Source organism: Seriola dumerili, unplaced genomic scaffold (genome assembly GCF_002260705.1).
Source record: "Seriola dumerili isolate Sdu_G_001 unplaced genomic scaffold, Sdu_1.0 BDQW01000149.1, whole genome shotgun sequence".
NCBI classification, from domain to species: Eukaryota; Metazoa; Chordata; class Actinopteri; order Carangiformes; family Carangidae; genus Seriola; species Seriola dumerili.
The window spans coordinates 11,478,750-11,492,540 of NW_019174404.1; the positions used below are offsets into that span (position 1 = coordinate 11,478,750).

The 13,791-nt window shown below is 41.5% G+C and overlaps 1 protein-coding gene across 1 annotated transcript; it reads left to right on the top strand.

Moving 5' to 3' along the window:
- The first annotated feature begins 3,339 nt into the window (after window positions 1–3,339).
- Window positions 3,340–13,081, top strand: pkdcc (protein kinase domain containing, cytoplasmic). Its single transcript, XM_022750759.1, has 7 exons — window positions 3,340–4,038; window positions 4,857–4,997; window positions 6,785–7,056; window positions 7,410–7,489; window positions 7,789–7,896; window positions 11,576–11,752; window positions 12,123–13,081. The coding sequence occupies exons 1-7, from the start codon at window positions 3,427–3,429 to the stop codon at window positions 12,227–12,229; spliced, it is 1,497 nt and encodes a 498-aa protein (XP_022606480.1). The 5' UTR covers window positions 3,340–3,426; the 3' UTR covers window positions 12,230–13,081.
- The last annotated feature ends 710 nt before the right edge of the window (window positions 13,082–13,791 follow it).

Below are 13,791 nucleotides of genomic sequence, written 5' to 3' on the forward strand. Positions count from 1 at the left end.
TTGGCGGAGCCGCGGTGATGCTGAGGAGGACGCTCACTGGTCGCTGTCCAACCGGCCGCGGTGCTGGAGCTCAAAGTGACGGATAGTGGGCATCAGTGCCTGTTCAACTGACTCGGACAGGAGCTACAGCTGCTGTTTAATGTACGTTAGGAAGGTGCACAGGCAGTGATGCTGGGTTCAATTAAACAATAAATTAACTGGGACCTCCAGCTGCTGATCACCACCGAGGCACTGAATATTGTGAATGTGCGACATGTCACTGCTGATGAGGTGAATTCAGGTAAAAGCCACTATCCCCCAATCAATTTCTTGTATTTAAATCTACACCAATCAGCCAATCACTAAAAGAGAGGCTGAGATAATCCGTATTAGATTCCTACACTGAACAAAGGCTCAAACAACACTCCCATTAGGCTACAAGAACAAGTGTTTTTATTTAAGCTTTCATTTAAATATAAATGGTGAATCCACCCAAGTGTCACAAATAGAGCCTGAAAGTTGTCTTAAGCGTTCTCCATTTTACCTTTGTTTCATTATAGTAACATTTTTAAAGTCTATCTTTCATACTGTTGTTTCTAATGATGATTAATAAATTATAAGCCATTAATAATTGCCAGGTTGTGAAAAATTCCTTTTAGCGGTTGAACTGATTTGACGCTTTATACACCAGAAGCCTTTCATTACCATGTGCAGCTGCAGATATGTTACCTTTATTAATGACCCACTGACATTTCTTATTTGCAGACTAGCTAACATTAACTAACATTATTACTACCAAACAGAAAAGTTAAACACCAGACATATGGATTTTTCACAACCTGGCAACCCAAACGCTGCTCTTATCAATACCTCATGATTGATCTATAAGGCAAGAGTAAATGATTTATTATCCATTAATAAAGCCACTGTATTTACAACTTAATGTCTACAGCTTTATGAATGGTGTTTTATTATAAACAAATGGAATTAACATCACTTGGACTGGCTACAACATCAAAATGCTTCTTCTTTGTTACTGTACAGCGATGACAATGCAAAGAAACCTGGCTGAGGAATGCTTTTAGGCCCAAGTTTGATACTTACATGTATTTGCTACTTATGTTTCTTCATTAACCATTAATAACATAATCTGTTACAATTTATAAGCTCTCTATGAGGGGTGCCTTATCAAAAAGTAGTACAGCATACTTCACTAATTCTTTCTCATATTTATGAGATTATAGCTTGTGTTTCACATGCAGAGTGAACAATCCTACAGCCATAAAATACATTTCTTGATTAAATGTGTTGGAGTACAATTATAAAGAGGGAAAACATGGAGATCCTTAAGCAGTATCTCTAAATCCTCTTTAATTTGTTACCGTCCTCTGCAGATAAAGAGACTCACACAAATCCTTTTCAAGCTTTGAGCTGGTTGAGATGTGGATTGTGCAAAAGGAAGATCAATTTTATGATACTATAAACTACTTCTTTTTTTATTATGTCAGTATGGTACTGATTTGCAATGGCCAAGAAAAAATAGTTCTACTGTTTCTGAAGAAAAAATCAGGGTAAACTGAGCTTTAGTGGGTTTAGAAATTGCTCTAGATTTTACATAATGAAGCAACAAAGTAAGACGAGAAGAGAACAGAGGAAGAAAGAAGGAAGAACGTGACTTTGGGCAACTTATTAATAAGAGAAGTATGAAAGAAAGCCAAGGCCGAGCAGCTCAAAAGAAAGGAGAAACCGACACAGCAGACCAGTGTGACTCGCTGCTAATGAGGCGGCCGCTGGTCTGGCTCTGGTTATAAATATGAATCATGGCACTGGGCCCTCGTCTCTGAGGGCCACGCTGGAAAAGAAGGAAGTGATTTATTGGAGGAAAGGCAGAGATCAGGAAAAGGAGGGTGTGAGAAAGTTTTGTAGGAGAGATTAAAGTCCTATTTGAAATAAGAAGCAGAGACAGTGGTGGAGGATATCTTTATTTTTATCTCACTGATGTAGCCTCATTTATATATATATTAGGGCTTCAGTGAGTTATGACATTCAAAACTGATTCATCCTTATAGGTGGAGTAAACATCTAAGCTGACAGATTCAAAGCTTTAGATGAGAGAGTGAATCAGTCAAAGCTACAGGGCGATCTGATTTGTTAAGGACTTTCTCTACTATCTTCCAGCTCAAGTCTTTTTGTATTCAACAAAGGCCTGCTGTGCTGGTGGCTGGCATGTCGTTTTCTGAACAGCCTGTGTTGCAGCTGACGTGGCTAATGTCTTGTTGACTTCAGACACTGATTAACTTACACTGTTTAGCTGTCCAACATGGCAAACACACACACACACACACACACACACACACACACAAGAAAAAAAACATGCAAACACTGCAAACACACACGTACCCGAAGCCTGACAGGCACATAGTCTACAGGATACCACACACACAAGCACACGCACACATATGTGTACACACACACACACACACACACACACACAATGAGAGGCTGAGAAGACTGGGGTTTGGCTTTTGGCTGGTGCTGAGGTGACAGCCATGGTAATTTCCTGTGGCAGATTTCTGGGAAACGCTTCATTACAGCTTCAACGCTGCCTCCAGATCTGTGCAACAAATACAGTTGGATAAGTGGAGATGCAACAAGATCTCCGCCATAAAAGACTGTGTGGAAACAAAGAGGAAAACCTTTGTGTTTTTGTGGGCTTGTATAGATCTGATGTGTTATTTTGATTGGATTGATAAAGCTCCTGGTGACTAAGAAATCTGTCTCTCAATGGGATGTTGTATCATAGAAACAAAAAGGGTGTTTTGCCGCCACCTGTTGGACACATTGTGGAGGTGACCGCAGTCACCCTCTTCCCTCTTTCTCCCTCATACTGTAAAATATACAGCTCTATATGAACACACGTTTTAACTCTTTATAACTACATAATTGTCTTATATATTCAATTAAATCAATTTAGGTTTACATTTTTAATCAAATTTTAAGTACAGATTTAATTTCTAACTTCATTGTTTGTTTGTTTTTCCTTTTAGTGTGCATGTGTTCAGTAGAACATGTAGTTTCTTGTCCGGCAGAAGATTTTCTTCAAACACAACAGCCTCAGCGTCTGATTGTTGTTGTCAAATCAGCTGCGGGAGGCGCTTCAACACGCGGACTGTCTGACTGACTGAGTTGACAACATGAGGTCGAGCTCTCCTGCAAAGTTGTTCAGCGGGTGTAAAGTTACGAGCGGCGCAGGACACACCTCTAGAGGGAGTTCCCGGGGAGGTGGAAACAAGGAGCTGATCACTTCTCCTGCAGAAAAGTCAGGAGGAGTCCTTTCACTCGGAGCGAGCGGTGGCCGGAGCCCGCGGCTGTGCGCGTCCTTTCCTGCAGCAACAGTATCCGTGCCACGAGAGAGAGAGAGAGAGAGAGAGAGAGAGAGACGGCGAAATGCCCGAGATGGGCAACTCTTTACGCGCGGCTGCCCTCCTGGCTTTCGTGGTTCTCTCTATTCTGGTGTCACTCTTGATCAGCAGCGTGCAGCAGTTTGGAGTATCGCACTTTTCTAACGCAACTCTTGCGGTGGATGAGCAGGAGTTCGCGTCGCTCCGCGGGGCGTTGATTTACCAACTCAACGAGAGGCGCAAAGAAATTATCCCGCTGCTTTTGCCCGATGGTGATGATGATGATGACGATGATGAAAACGGACTGTCGGAGGGAACTCGACTTTCTCCCCAACTATACTCACCTTTGGATTATAATCTGTGGAATGAGATCACGAACGGCTCCAGGAAAGCGCATATGGATGAAATGGGTTGTGAGTCTCTGGTGGACATGCAGGCGATGGAGGTCCTCGGGTCTGGATACACCAAGCTGGTTGTCAAAGTGAATCTAGCCGGAGGTCAGCCCGTGGCTTTAAAACTGGTCAACGAGCAGGGGATAGATATGAGCAAGTGTTTGGAGGATTTTAAAGACCCACAAGGTTGCCGCGAGCTCGTTTCCTACAAGCTGAAGAAAGAAATAGTCCTGTTGCAGAGGCTGCAGCATCCAAACGTCATAAAGGTAAAGTGTCTGCACCTCTCTCCGCTTTGTGTGCATCCATTTCTAACCTTTTATCCATTAAAAAGTAAAGTCAGTGTTCAAATACTAACACAACATTAAAGACAATATATTTTATTTCAAACTTAAGGAAGGTGTGTGGCATCAGAAGCTGCTGCCCACTTCCAAACACTGGAAACACTGAAGGAAGATTATCAAGATTCTCCATAATCCATGCACCACTGCTCACATTTTCCTTTGTCTCACACACAGCGAACTGAAAGAAAGGCCTCATTGGCTCTGCAGGACCTTCCCATGTAATTAAATTAAATTCACTGACCCTCTACTGACCTTTGGGTCCAGTTTGGCAAGAGCTGACAATGTGCCTCTGTCCTCTCTGCTATCCCTGGTTGCATCTGAAACCCCCCAGCGCTTATTCACTCAAACCATTACAGCCCAATTTAGAACTAGTTTAAACTAAACGGATGGGTTTGTTTCTCACATCCAGCAGTCGTGTGACAGCGGTGTGTCCGGCCGCTCGATCCAGCTCACAAATGTACAGAGCACATTCCCCTGTAGGCTATAATGTGATTTTATTGTCACAAGTCTGAGCTGCAGGGAGTAAGGCTGGCAGAACATCATGTCCTCTCAATTTACCCCCTCACTCACAACTTTTGGACACTTTAGCCTGTTGCTTTATTCAATGTCTGTAGAGTTAAATGCAAAAAAAGAAAAAGAAAAAAAACCCACAAAGAGTAGGGTCATTATCCATTTTTTTCTTTGAATCACCAACACTTGCGCTATTTTACTGTGACTAACCACAGTTATTCTCCACTCAACAGCTCAAGGGTCATTGTGCAGGAGATGCAAGAGGCCAGGGAGGAAGAGGAGCAGAGAGAGGAAGAGTCACAGTCATTCTGGAGCAGGGGAATCCTCTCCAGATGATCCAGCTGCTCCAGAGCCCCTGGGAGGACAGATTCAGGGTAAGCACATTAGCTCCCGCTCTTTAGCTCTCAATACACCCGCTGTCGTTTATACTGCACACACTCTCACACGCATTGCACGTAATGAATGTGCAAGACCTCGTTTCTTCTCGGTAGGAAAGACGAAGGCTGAAAGATGAGGGGAGGCGGACATTTGAAACTCCTGGAGGTCTGACATCTGTCCCTCAGTGTATTTGATCAGGCCCTGGTTGAAATGGAGAGGGGTCCTGGAGTTAATCCACTGGAGGCTAGGAATGTCATCTCCTCTCACTCACTCACACACTCACACACACACACACAGCTTCAGCTCAACCCCCATCACAGGTATGCTCACAGTGGGAGTCAACAGAGGCTGAATTCAAGTGTGTGTGTGTGTGTGTGTGTGTGTGTGTGTGTGTGTGTGTGTGTGTGTGTGTGTGTGTTTGCCATGCTGGACAGCTAAACAGTGTAAGTTAATCAGTGTCTGAAGTCATGGATGTGCATGGATGTGTTTGAAAGAGAAAGAAAGAACTGAGTGGAAGAACGAAATAAAAATGTCAGAGTTTGCATGTTTTGGACTCGGATTACCAAAACTAGCATCACAGTCTGCAAGTATCATCTCAACTGTGGGCCTCATTTTGCAACATCACTCAAACAGCCGTTCATAATACCCCCCCCCCCCCCCCCCAAAAAAAAGCTGCTCAGCCCCTTTCAGCTACGTTGCATCTGCGCAGACTACAGTAATCCAGGGGTGTTTGGTTTCACCCAGCCCTGTTTTTACAGTGCTTCGATCCCACCAAGTGACGTCCAATAGACTCGCATTACCTAACACTGCAGCTATGTTTGCAGTGTGACAGAATCATTTCACGCTCTGTCAGTGCGTGGCTAATGCCTTTATTTTGCCTTTAGTGGCCTACTTATTTTCTCTTTCTGTTTTTATTATGGGATTTAAAGAGTACTATAAAAACAGTCTCAGGAAATGGCTTGCAAATGTGGTTGGTGAAATGTCTTAAAAGTAAATAACACTGTGTTTTTTGCAAGATTATATTTTACCATTTTTAGCTAGATCATGAAACTTAATTATATTGTCCAGCGTGTCACCTTCAGTTTTTAGCTTGAGCACGAGGAAATGTTTTTCTTTGTCCAACATTTTTAAAAGCTTTTTATTTAAATCAGATCACCCTGTAGTAACCAGGAAAACCAAACCCAACTTTGGAGCTACAGCTGTAACTAACCATTATTTTCATTAAGAAGGTTTCATTAAGATTGACAAAAAATAAATTAGAAACTATTTTGATAATGGGATAACACTTTTCACTTTCTCAGCAAAATTGCAAAAAACAAAACAAAACACTGATTTCAGCTCAATTTTTGCTGGTTTTCTTTGTCTTGTATCTTTGTAAACTGAATATTTTGGGTTGGTTGGACAAAATAAGCTGTTTAAATATGTCTACTAGGGCTTCAGGAAATCATGATGGGAGTTATATTTATTATGTATTTTATGGCCCAAGTGATTAATTCAGAAGGGAATTGTCAAGGATGATCAAAAAAAAGAAAAAGGAAAATTCTCACACTATAGAGCTGTAAACAGTGAATGTTTTGCTCTTTCGCTTACTAAATTACAACTCATTGGTTATCTGAATTGTTGCAGATACATTTTCTGTTGACTGATTGATTGTCTCAGCCCTAGTTACAATGTTTTTGGAGTCACAGAACAGTATGTTATTCCTCGACTGCATTTCTGTGCACTTAAACAAACTGTCATCAATCCAACTGATCTGGTTTTGGCATGTCTGATCTCCTCCCAGGTGTGTCTGGACCTGGTCAGGCTCCTCCACTTCCTCTCCCAGTCTCCTCTGGGCTCTGTAGCTCTGCTGGACTTCCAGCCCCGGCAGTTTGTCACCGTGTCCGGCGAGCTGAAGCTCACGGACCTGGATGACGCCAGCGCCGAGGAGACCCCCTGTCAGACTGATGCAGACTGCACCCTACAGTTTCCGCACAGAAATTTCACTCTGCCCTGCTCATATCGGGGAGTGTGCGAGGGCTTGAATGAGAAGAGGAACATTTACAACGCCTATAGGTAAGAAAAGTGACAGTTTTACTACATGATAGACATGTGATGGATGGAGGGAGCAGCAGCTACATGAATGATTGCTTAAATACAGGCTCAGCTGACACCTAAAATGTTGTTGATAGTAAAGAAATATAGCTGAAAAATCTGTGGCTTAATGGAGGAGATGTGATAAATATTGGTAGCGCCAGTGGGAAAAAAAGGTGCATTTCCCCTTTTTAAAAGGCCTTCAGATTTTTGACAGCTTTATGGACTATTTGTTTTAACACCAATGTGAGACAAGTCATGTTCTGTGGGAACTATGTGATGGGACTTGTCTGTCTTTCTGTCTATCTGAATGAGTTGTCTCTGCCTGGCCCCAGGTATTTTTTCACCTACCTGCTGCCTCACCAAGCCCCGCCCGGCCTCACACACCTGGTAGACCACATCATGAACTCCACAGGTGAGGACAAGAGACGTCTTGACATGACGGGACACTAACTATTGGAGATCAGAAAGCAAATCATTCCATTATTGGAGTCGTGTAATGACATGTCTCGGTTTAAGTGCTTCTTTTAATGAGCTCGACAAAATGCTTCACGACATGTAACACAGTAGTGTATACAAGTTCTGTTGAGATCACACAACTAGGATTAGAGGGGAGAGCATAGTGGGGAAAAACACAAATCATCTATATTGGATGATTTTATGCCTGTAGCCAGTTAGATCTTTTACCAGACTTAATGCATTGTGTGTGTCCAGGCGAGCTGAAAGCTGACATCAATCAGACGCTGGAGGCCTTTGAACACATCCTCCTCCTCTACAAGTCTGGCCTGCACCTGGACAACCTGCCTCCATCAATAATCAGAGGTAAGAAGGCTGGAGACTGGAATGAAGGCTGCTTTTTTATTAAGTACAGTGGGCCCTCATGTAGACCTTTTTTTCTTGGAGAGAATGCTTGGCCTCCTTTTTGATTCACTCTTAGAGAAAACTCAGACAGCCAAAACCACCTTCATTTTGTATCTTTAAAAAAATGAAGGGGGGGTGGGGCGGTGTTTCTCCCATTCAGGCTGTTTTGACAGGTTTATTAGGCAGCTGGAATGACAGGACAAGACCAACAAAGTGGGATTAATCCTGCATGTCTCTGGCTCAGAAAGCACAGTCGGCGTTCATTTAACAAAACAGTGCTGGGATTACATCAAGTTATTCTTTACATAAGAAATGTTTTATTTAGGTCTTTTGCCTTTTAAGGATAGTTATATATAAAATGTTTTGTCCTGCTTTTGAATTCCCTATCTAAAAAAAAAAACTCTGGTTACTGTTTTTTTTTTCCTTTCCAAATGGTCATATAAAGTAATTCTTTGCAAACTTTCCATGCCACTTTTGTATACTTTCAGTATAAGCACCAAAAGTCCTTCACTTTTCTTCTCTCCAACTCGCCTCCACTCCCTCCACTGCAGCCCCCTCGCCCCTCCCGCCGTTCCTCTCAGCTCTATGAAATATTAATAACAGAATGACTGGCCTGCGTTCCTGTGGTGAGATTTTTCCGTCCCCCAGATGCTGGACTGTTTATATAGCAGCGCTTTGTGAATTTAATCACAGATTCAGGGTAAAGAGGCCTGGGCGCTGAAGCTGACACCGGGAGGGAGTGTTTTAGCTTAACAAGGAGGTGCCATGAGCCAACCCTGCTGCTGCTGCTGAGTGTGCGTGATAAGACCTAAAATAATTTGTTTAAATTCTATTGCTAAAACAAAGGTAGGGTTTGGGTCGAGGACAAACCTGGTCACGTTTTTGTTTAGTTTAGATAAACCTAGTTTAGTTTAATTTAGTTAAGCTTAGTTTATAGTTTGACATATTGGGAAAAATACACTTATTCACTTTTTAGATTGATACTTTCACACAGTGTTTGTCTGGTAAGTAGCTAGCAGCCAGTTAGTTTAATTTATCACGCCGAATGGAAACGGGGAAACGGCTAGCTTGACTCTGTCCAGAGGGTAAAAATATGATGTATATGTTATATCTTGTTTGTTTAAAAGGTTCTACTGGTTGATGACAAGACTTTAGGAGGTTACTGCTACTAGCCAAGCATAACCACAAATTCTCATTTGTACACTTCAGATTTTATACAGATTAAACAAACAAGATACATCACGTTAATAAGTGGGGTAGATTTTGTCATATTTAGATGGCCTGTTCTGCTATTACCCCATTTTGAGTTTTTACAGTAAGCTAACATTTTTAGTTCAGCTTAATTTAACCTCGTCTCATTTTGTTTTGTTTGTTTTTAGTTTGACATATTTATACTTATTCACATTCTTGCCAAGAGTTAGATAAGATAACCACTCTCATAAAGTGTTTGGTAAATATACGGCTAAAAGTAGCAGCTGGTTAGCTAAATCACATTATAGACTAGATTGCTCCACACCAAGAAATAGTCAGGTATGTTAACACCCTATAAAACTTTCATTTTTACACTTATGCTTTTGTTCAGTTTAAACAAACCAGAGGTGATATGTTCATTAGTGAACTTTAAAGGTGTTGGTAGGTGGATTTTTGTTACCTTCGGACAGAGCCAGACTAGCTGTTTACTCATGTCTCTAGTCTTTGTGTTTAGCTAAGCTAGCCGTGTGGTAATTTTAGCCGTATATTTACTAGACAGCTAATAGGGTGGTTTGATATTCTTGTCTAACACGCAGCAAAAAAGTAAAGGAGCATATTTCTCTGAATGTGAAACTATTAAACAACCAGAGAAGGAAAAAAAATCAAAAGATCCTGCAATTGTATATTAAAAAACACATGGGCTCATTAACATGTCTCCTCACAAGAGAAAAAAATTAGAATTGCAGCCAAGGACACAAACATAAAGCCTGATAAAAGAAGCCAAATGGCAACAGAGCTCAAAGAGGAACACAGTGTAATAACGTGAATGTGCATGTGTGTAGAAAAAAAGATGCTGATCACATCCCAAGTCTTAATTTGAAATTGCTGACAGATGGAGATTCATTGGTTATGTGGATGTAACTTTTCCACAGCTGACATCATTTGTGATTTGATGAAGGAAGCCAGAATCTGGTTAAGATAGTTTCTTAAAACGGCTGTTTCTGCAAGTATAAATTTAGTTGTGTTCTAAAAAGCAAGGAGTGAATTTATTTAGGCCCTGAGCACTGTAGTAAATATAAATAAGTTTAATATATCAACATGAAAGCAACACTGTTTCCCACTGTTCAACTTGAACACAGAGCATATATTCATATGTCTCTTTGTCCTCAACATTTGAGGCCTGCCACCCTTCAGCTCCCCGGCAGGCCTCATTTTTTTTCTCCCCTGAGAAGGATCCTCGAAAATACTCCTTCTCCTTGTTCCCTCTTCTCAGACCCAGAAGGCAGATCCTCGTGTCTTTTTCCTCTTAACAATACCCCTACACACACACACCAGCTCCTGCCATTTAGGAAGGTTAACAGTTTGTAACAGTGTGCCTCCTCCATACGGACTCACAGACCAGGCTTTTGTCCATTTCTGGTGTGTGTGTGTACATGTGTGTGTGTGTGTGTGTGTGTGTGTGTGTGTGCTTATGTATGTGTGTGTGTGTGTGCGTGTGTGCGTAGGTGCATGCTTGTGTGTCTGCATGTAGGCATGTGTGTGTGCATGCTTCTTTCTGCTCCTGCTAATGTGTAGCAGATGATTTAAGGCCAGATCCACAAGAAGTCTGACTGAAAGAATTATAATGATGAATGTAACACAAATGTTGGGCAGGAGGAAGGTGAAGTGATTTTTTTTTTTTTTTTTTAAGGCAGAGCAACAGTTTTCTCTTTTTACAAAGACCAGAATAGATGTTCAAGGTTCTGGTTTATTAACAAAGAAAAAGTGTGTTTGGCATTGCTGAAACAATTAGTTGCTTACTAGATTGGCAGCAACTATTTTATATTTTGGCTTTTTTCAAGCACAGTGCCAAAGGTTTTGTGGTTCAAGCCTCTCAGTTGAGGGTTTGCTGCTTTTCTTTGGTTCTTGTGAAAGAAAAACTGGCAAAGACTAAAACTGGCAACAAAAATTAAAGGTAAATCTAAATGTTCATGGTCATCATACATTTTGTGTTACCTTGTCAATATTTACATGCATAAAATGTTGGAAAATATTTTGTAGGAAATTTTTTTTTGTGTAACTAAATATTTTCTTAAAAGCATTATACATATATATATATATATACATATATATATATATATATATATATATATATATATACATTTTGTCAGGACACACACTCACGTTCTCAATGAAGACTGTGTCTTGTGATTTATTATCCTAGTGGTGTATCTTTTTACTTTAAATCTGTCAATCATAACCATAGTAATCCCTCTGAGTCAGTAGGAGCTCTCTGGTTGCATGACAAATACCTTCAGCATGTTTTCTTTGTTGTTGTTCTTCATGTCCGTATCTGTATTCTCTTCTTGCTGCGCAGGGATCATTAAACTTTCATCTTATCCTCAGAGAGCACTTCAAAATCTTTCACTAGCCTCGTGTACTGAAGTGGCATCTTGTCTTCTGTGGTTAGATTACACCGTGATGCGAGGTATGGGGACCTCTGGGAACGTGGAGTACAGCTGCTGGCCGTCCTACAGCCAGCAGGGCTGCGTGCTGTCGGTTCACAGCGCCAGAGAGGCTGCGTACATCTGTAACTCCCATTCTCAGTGCAACAGCTTCACTCTGACCGGACAGAAGACGTGGACGGGTTCGTAAAGCTACAGATTAATGGATTTTCTTTCTTATGCTCTGTCATCTCATCCAAAAGTTTGTCAGTTTTTTCTCATCAAACGGCTAAGTCTTTACTACAATACTGAGAATGTTCTATAATAAGTATGTATAATTAGCAATTAAATCATGTTTGTCACATGACTGAGACTGCTGGGTGAACATACTGGGCCCGGCCACTAGTTCGTCAATCTCTTGATGAAGCTTTTAAATTTTGAAATGTACACAGATATTAAGGATATCAAGCCAGAACATGTTACTTTATCTAAGTTGCCAACGTGTTAAACATGCCTCTTTTCCTCTCTCTCTCTCTCTCTCTCTCTCTCTCTTTCTTTTTCCGTGCTTTGCAGGTCGCCTCCTGGCCTCTTTCAGAAGCAGCTTCAGTCATCTGGTGCCTGATGGGACATCAGAGGTGTATGTGAAGAAAACCAAAGCTCCTGAAACGTCTACAGTGTGACGTGAGGAACAAACAGAGCAGTCCTGTTTATATCGAGTTGGAGTTACTGTGGAGTGGGATGAGAGAGAACGCACAGCCGGTGATGTGAAGCAAAGCAAAATGTTGCGCTTAAGATCAGAAACTGAGTCCTCCTCGTGAACATGTTGAACGTAGCTCAGCTCTGTGGGTTCACAGGAGGAGCGCAGGGGCTGAGGAGGAGGCGTTTGAAGTGAGGCAAGTGAATGTGATGTATTTATAGGGCTTCTGCTCAGTGACTGTTTGATCTGCCTGCCAGCTCACTGCCTCTGCCAACTACTATTTAAAGGGATTTCCCTTCAGGTACAATTAAGGAGGGAGAGCCTTGTGCCCTTGACATGTTTTTTTTCTACCTTGTCTTTATTTGCCATGTGTGTGTGTTGGCTTTCGTTGTGAGGCCGCGTCCCCGTTGTAGGATTTTTAAGCCAAAGAGGTAATGAGAACAGCCACTGCAGCTCAGCGTTTGAAGCCCGAGGACGAGAAAAGAAAACAAGCTCTTATAGAAATACACTTTGATGTTAATGCGCTGAGGTTGCGGCTGTTTTTTCACGGTTCCCTGGCTTAGCTGCGCTGTGGTATGAGATGGCAACAACCATGTAAGCATTTACACATCAACAATGAGCAAAGATGATTAAAACCATTCCAGAGCAGTCTGTTTTTACACACTTACGTAAACGTAGTTTATCCTGCTTAGTTCTTAAATATTTATATGATCAAATGAAATGTAATTGTTCTTACATGATTGTGCATTATAGCGTACGTGCACCTTGTGGGTGAAACTTTTATTTTCAATGAAAAATTATTCACTTCAGTGTTTTTTTTATACTTCACTAATTGTACCTGTACAGTTTTACAATTTGTAATTATATAAATGTATTGTTTCTACTTTTTGCTGTGGTAGTTATTTGCATTTTTATTTTATTTAAGTGTAACTATAACTAATAGCTGTTTATTTCTCTTTAGCACCTTGTGTGTGTGTGTGTGTGTGTGTGTGTGTGTGTGTGTGTGTGTGTGTGTGTGTGTGTGTGGGCGCCAGTGGGGGAGGTGAAACTTGCATGTGTATACTGACCTGGTTTTGTGTGTGTTTAAGTCCTTTATCTGATCGTGTGCCCCCACATCTACAATCTGTAGCCCATCTGAATGGGTGAGACTGCAAACCTACAGAGCTCCGCAGAGTTTGCACAATACCAGAGGAATGCATTCAAATGCCTTGTCATGCTGGGCTCATTATGAGCCTTAATTAATACATGTAAATTAGCTTACTTACCAGCCCTTTCTCATGGTGAGAGAGGCGGTGATACTGTAAGACAAAGACAGTCAGCAGGACAATCAGAGCTGAATCTGCGGTTTGCACACGAATGGACTTGCCATCTGTGCCTGCCAGGAGGAACCTGGTGAGGTTCTGATAATGGCAGGACTGCAGGGTGGCAGACTGAAGGATTTGTAGCATCAAGATTCATCAGCCACAGGGTTTCTGACAGGAGAGAAAGAGCAGACCACATACCTGCGATGTCCTGAAACAAGCCAGAGGTTTCTGTAACATATCA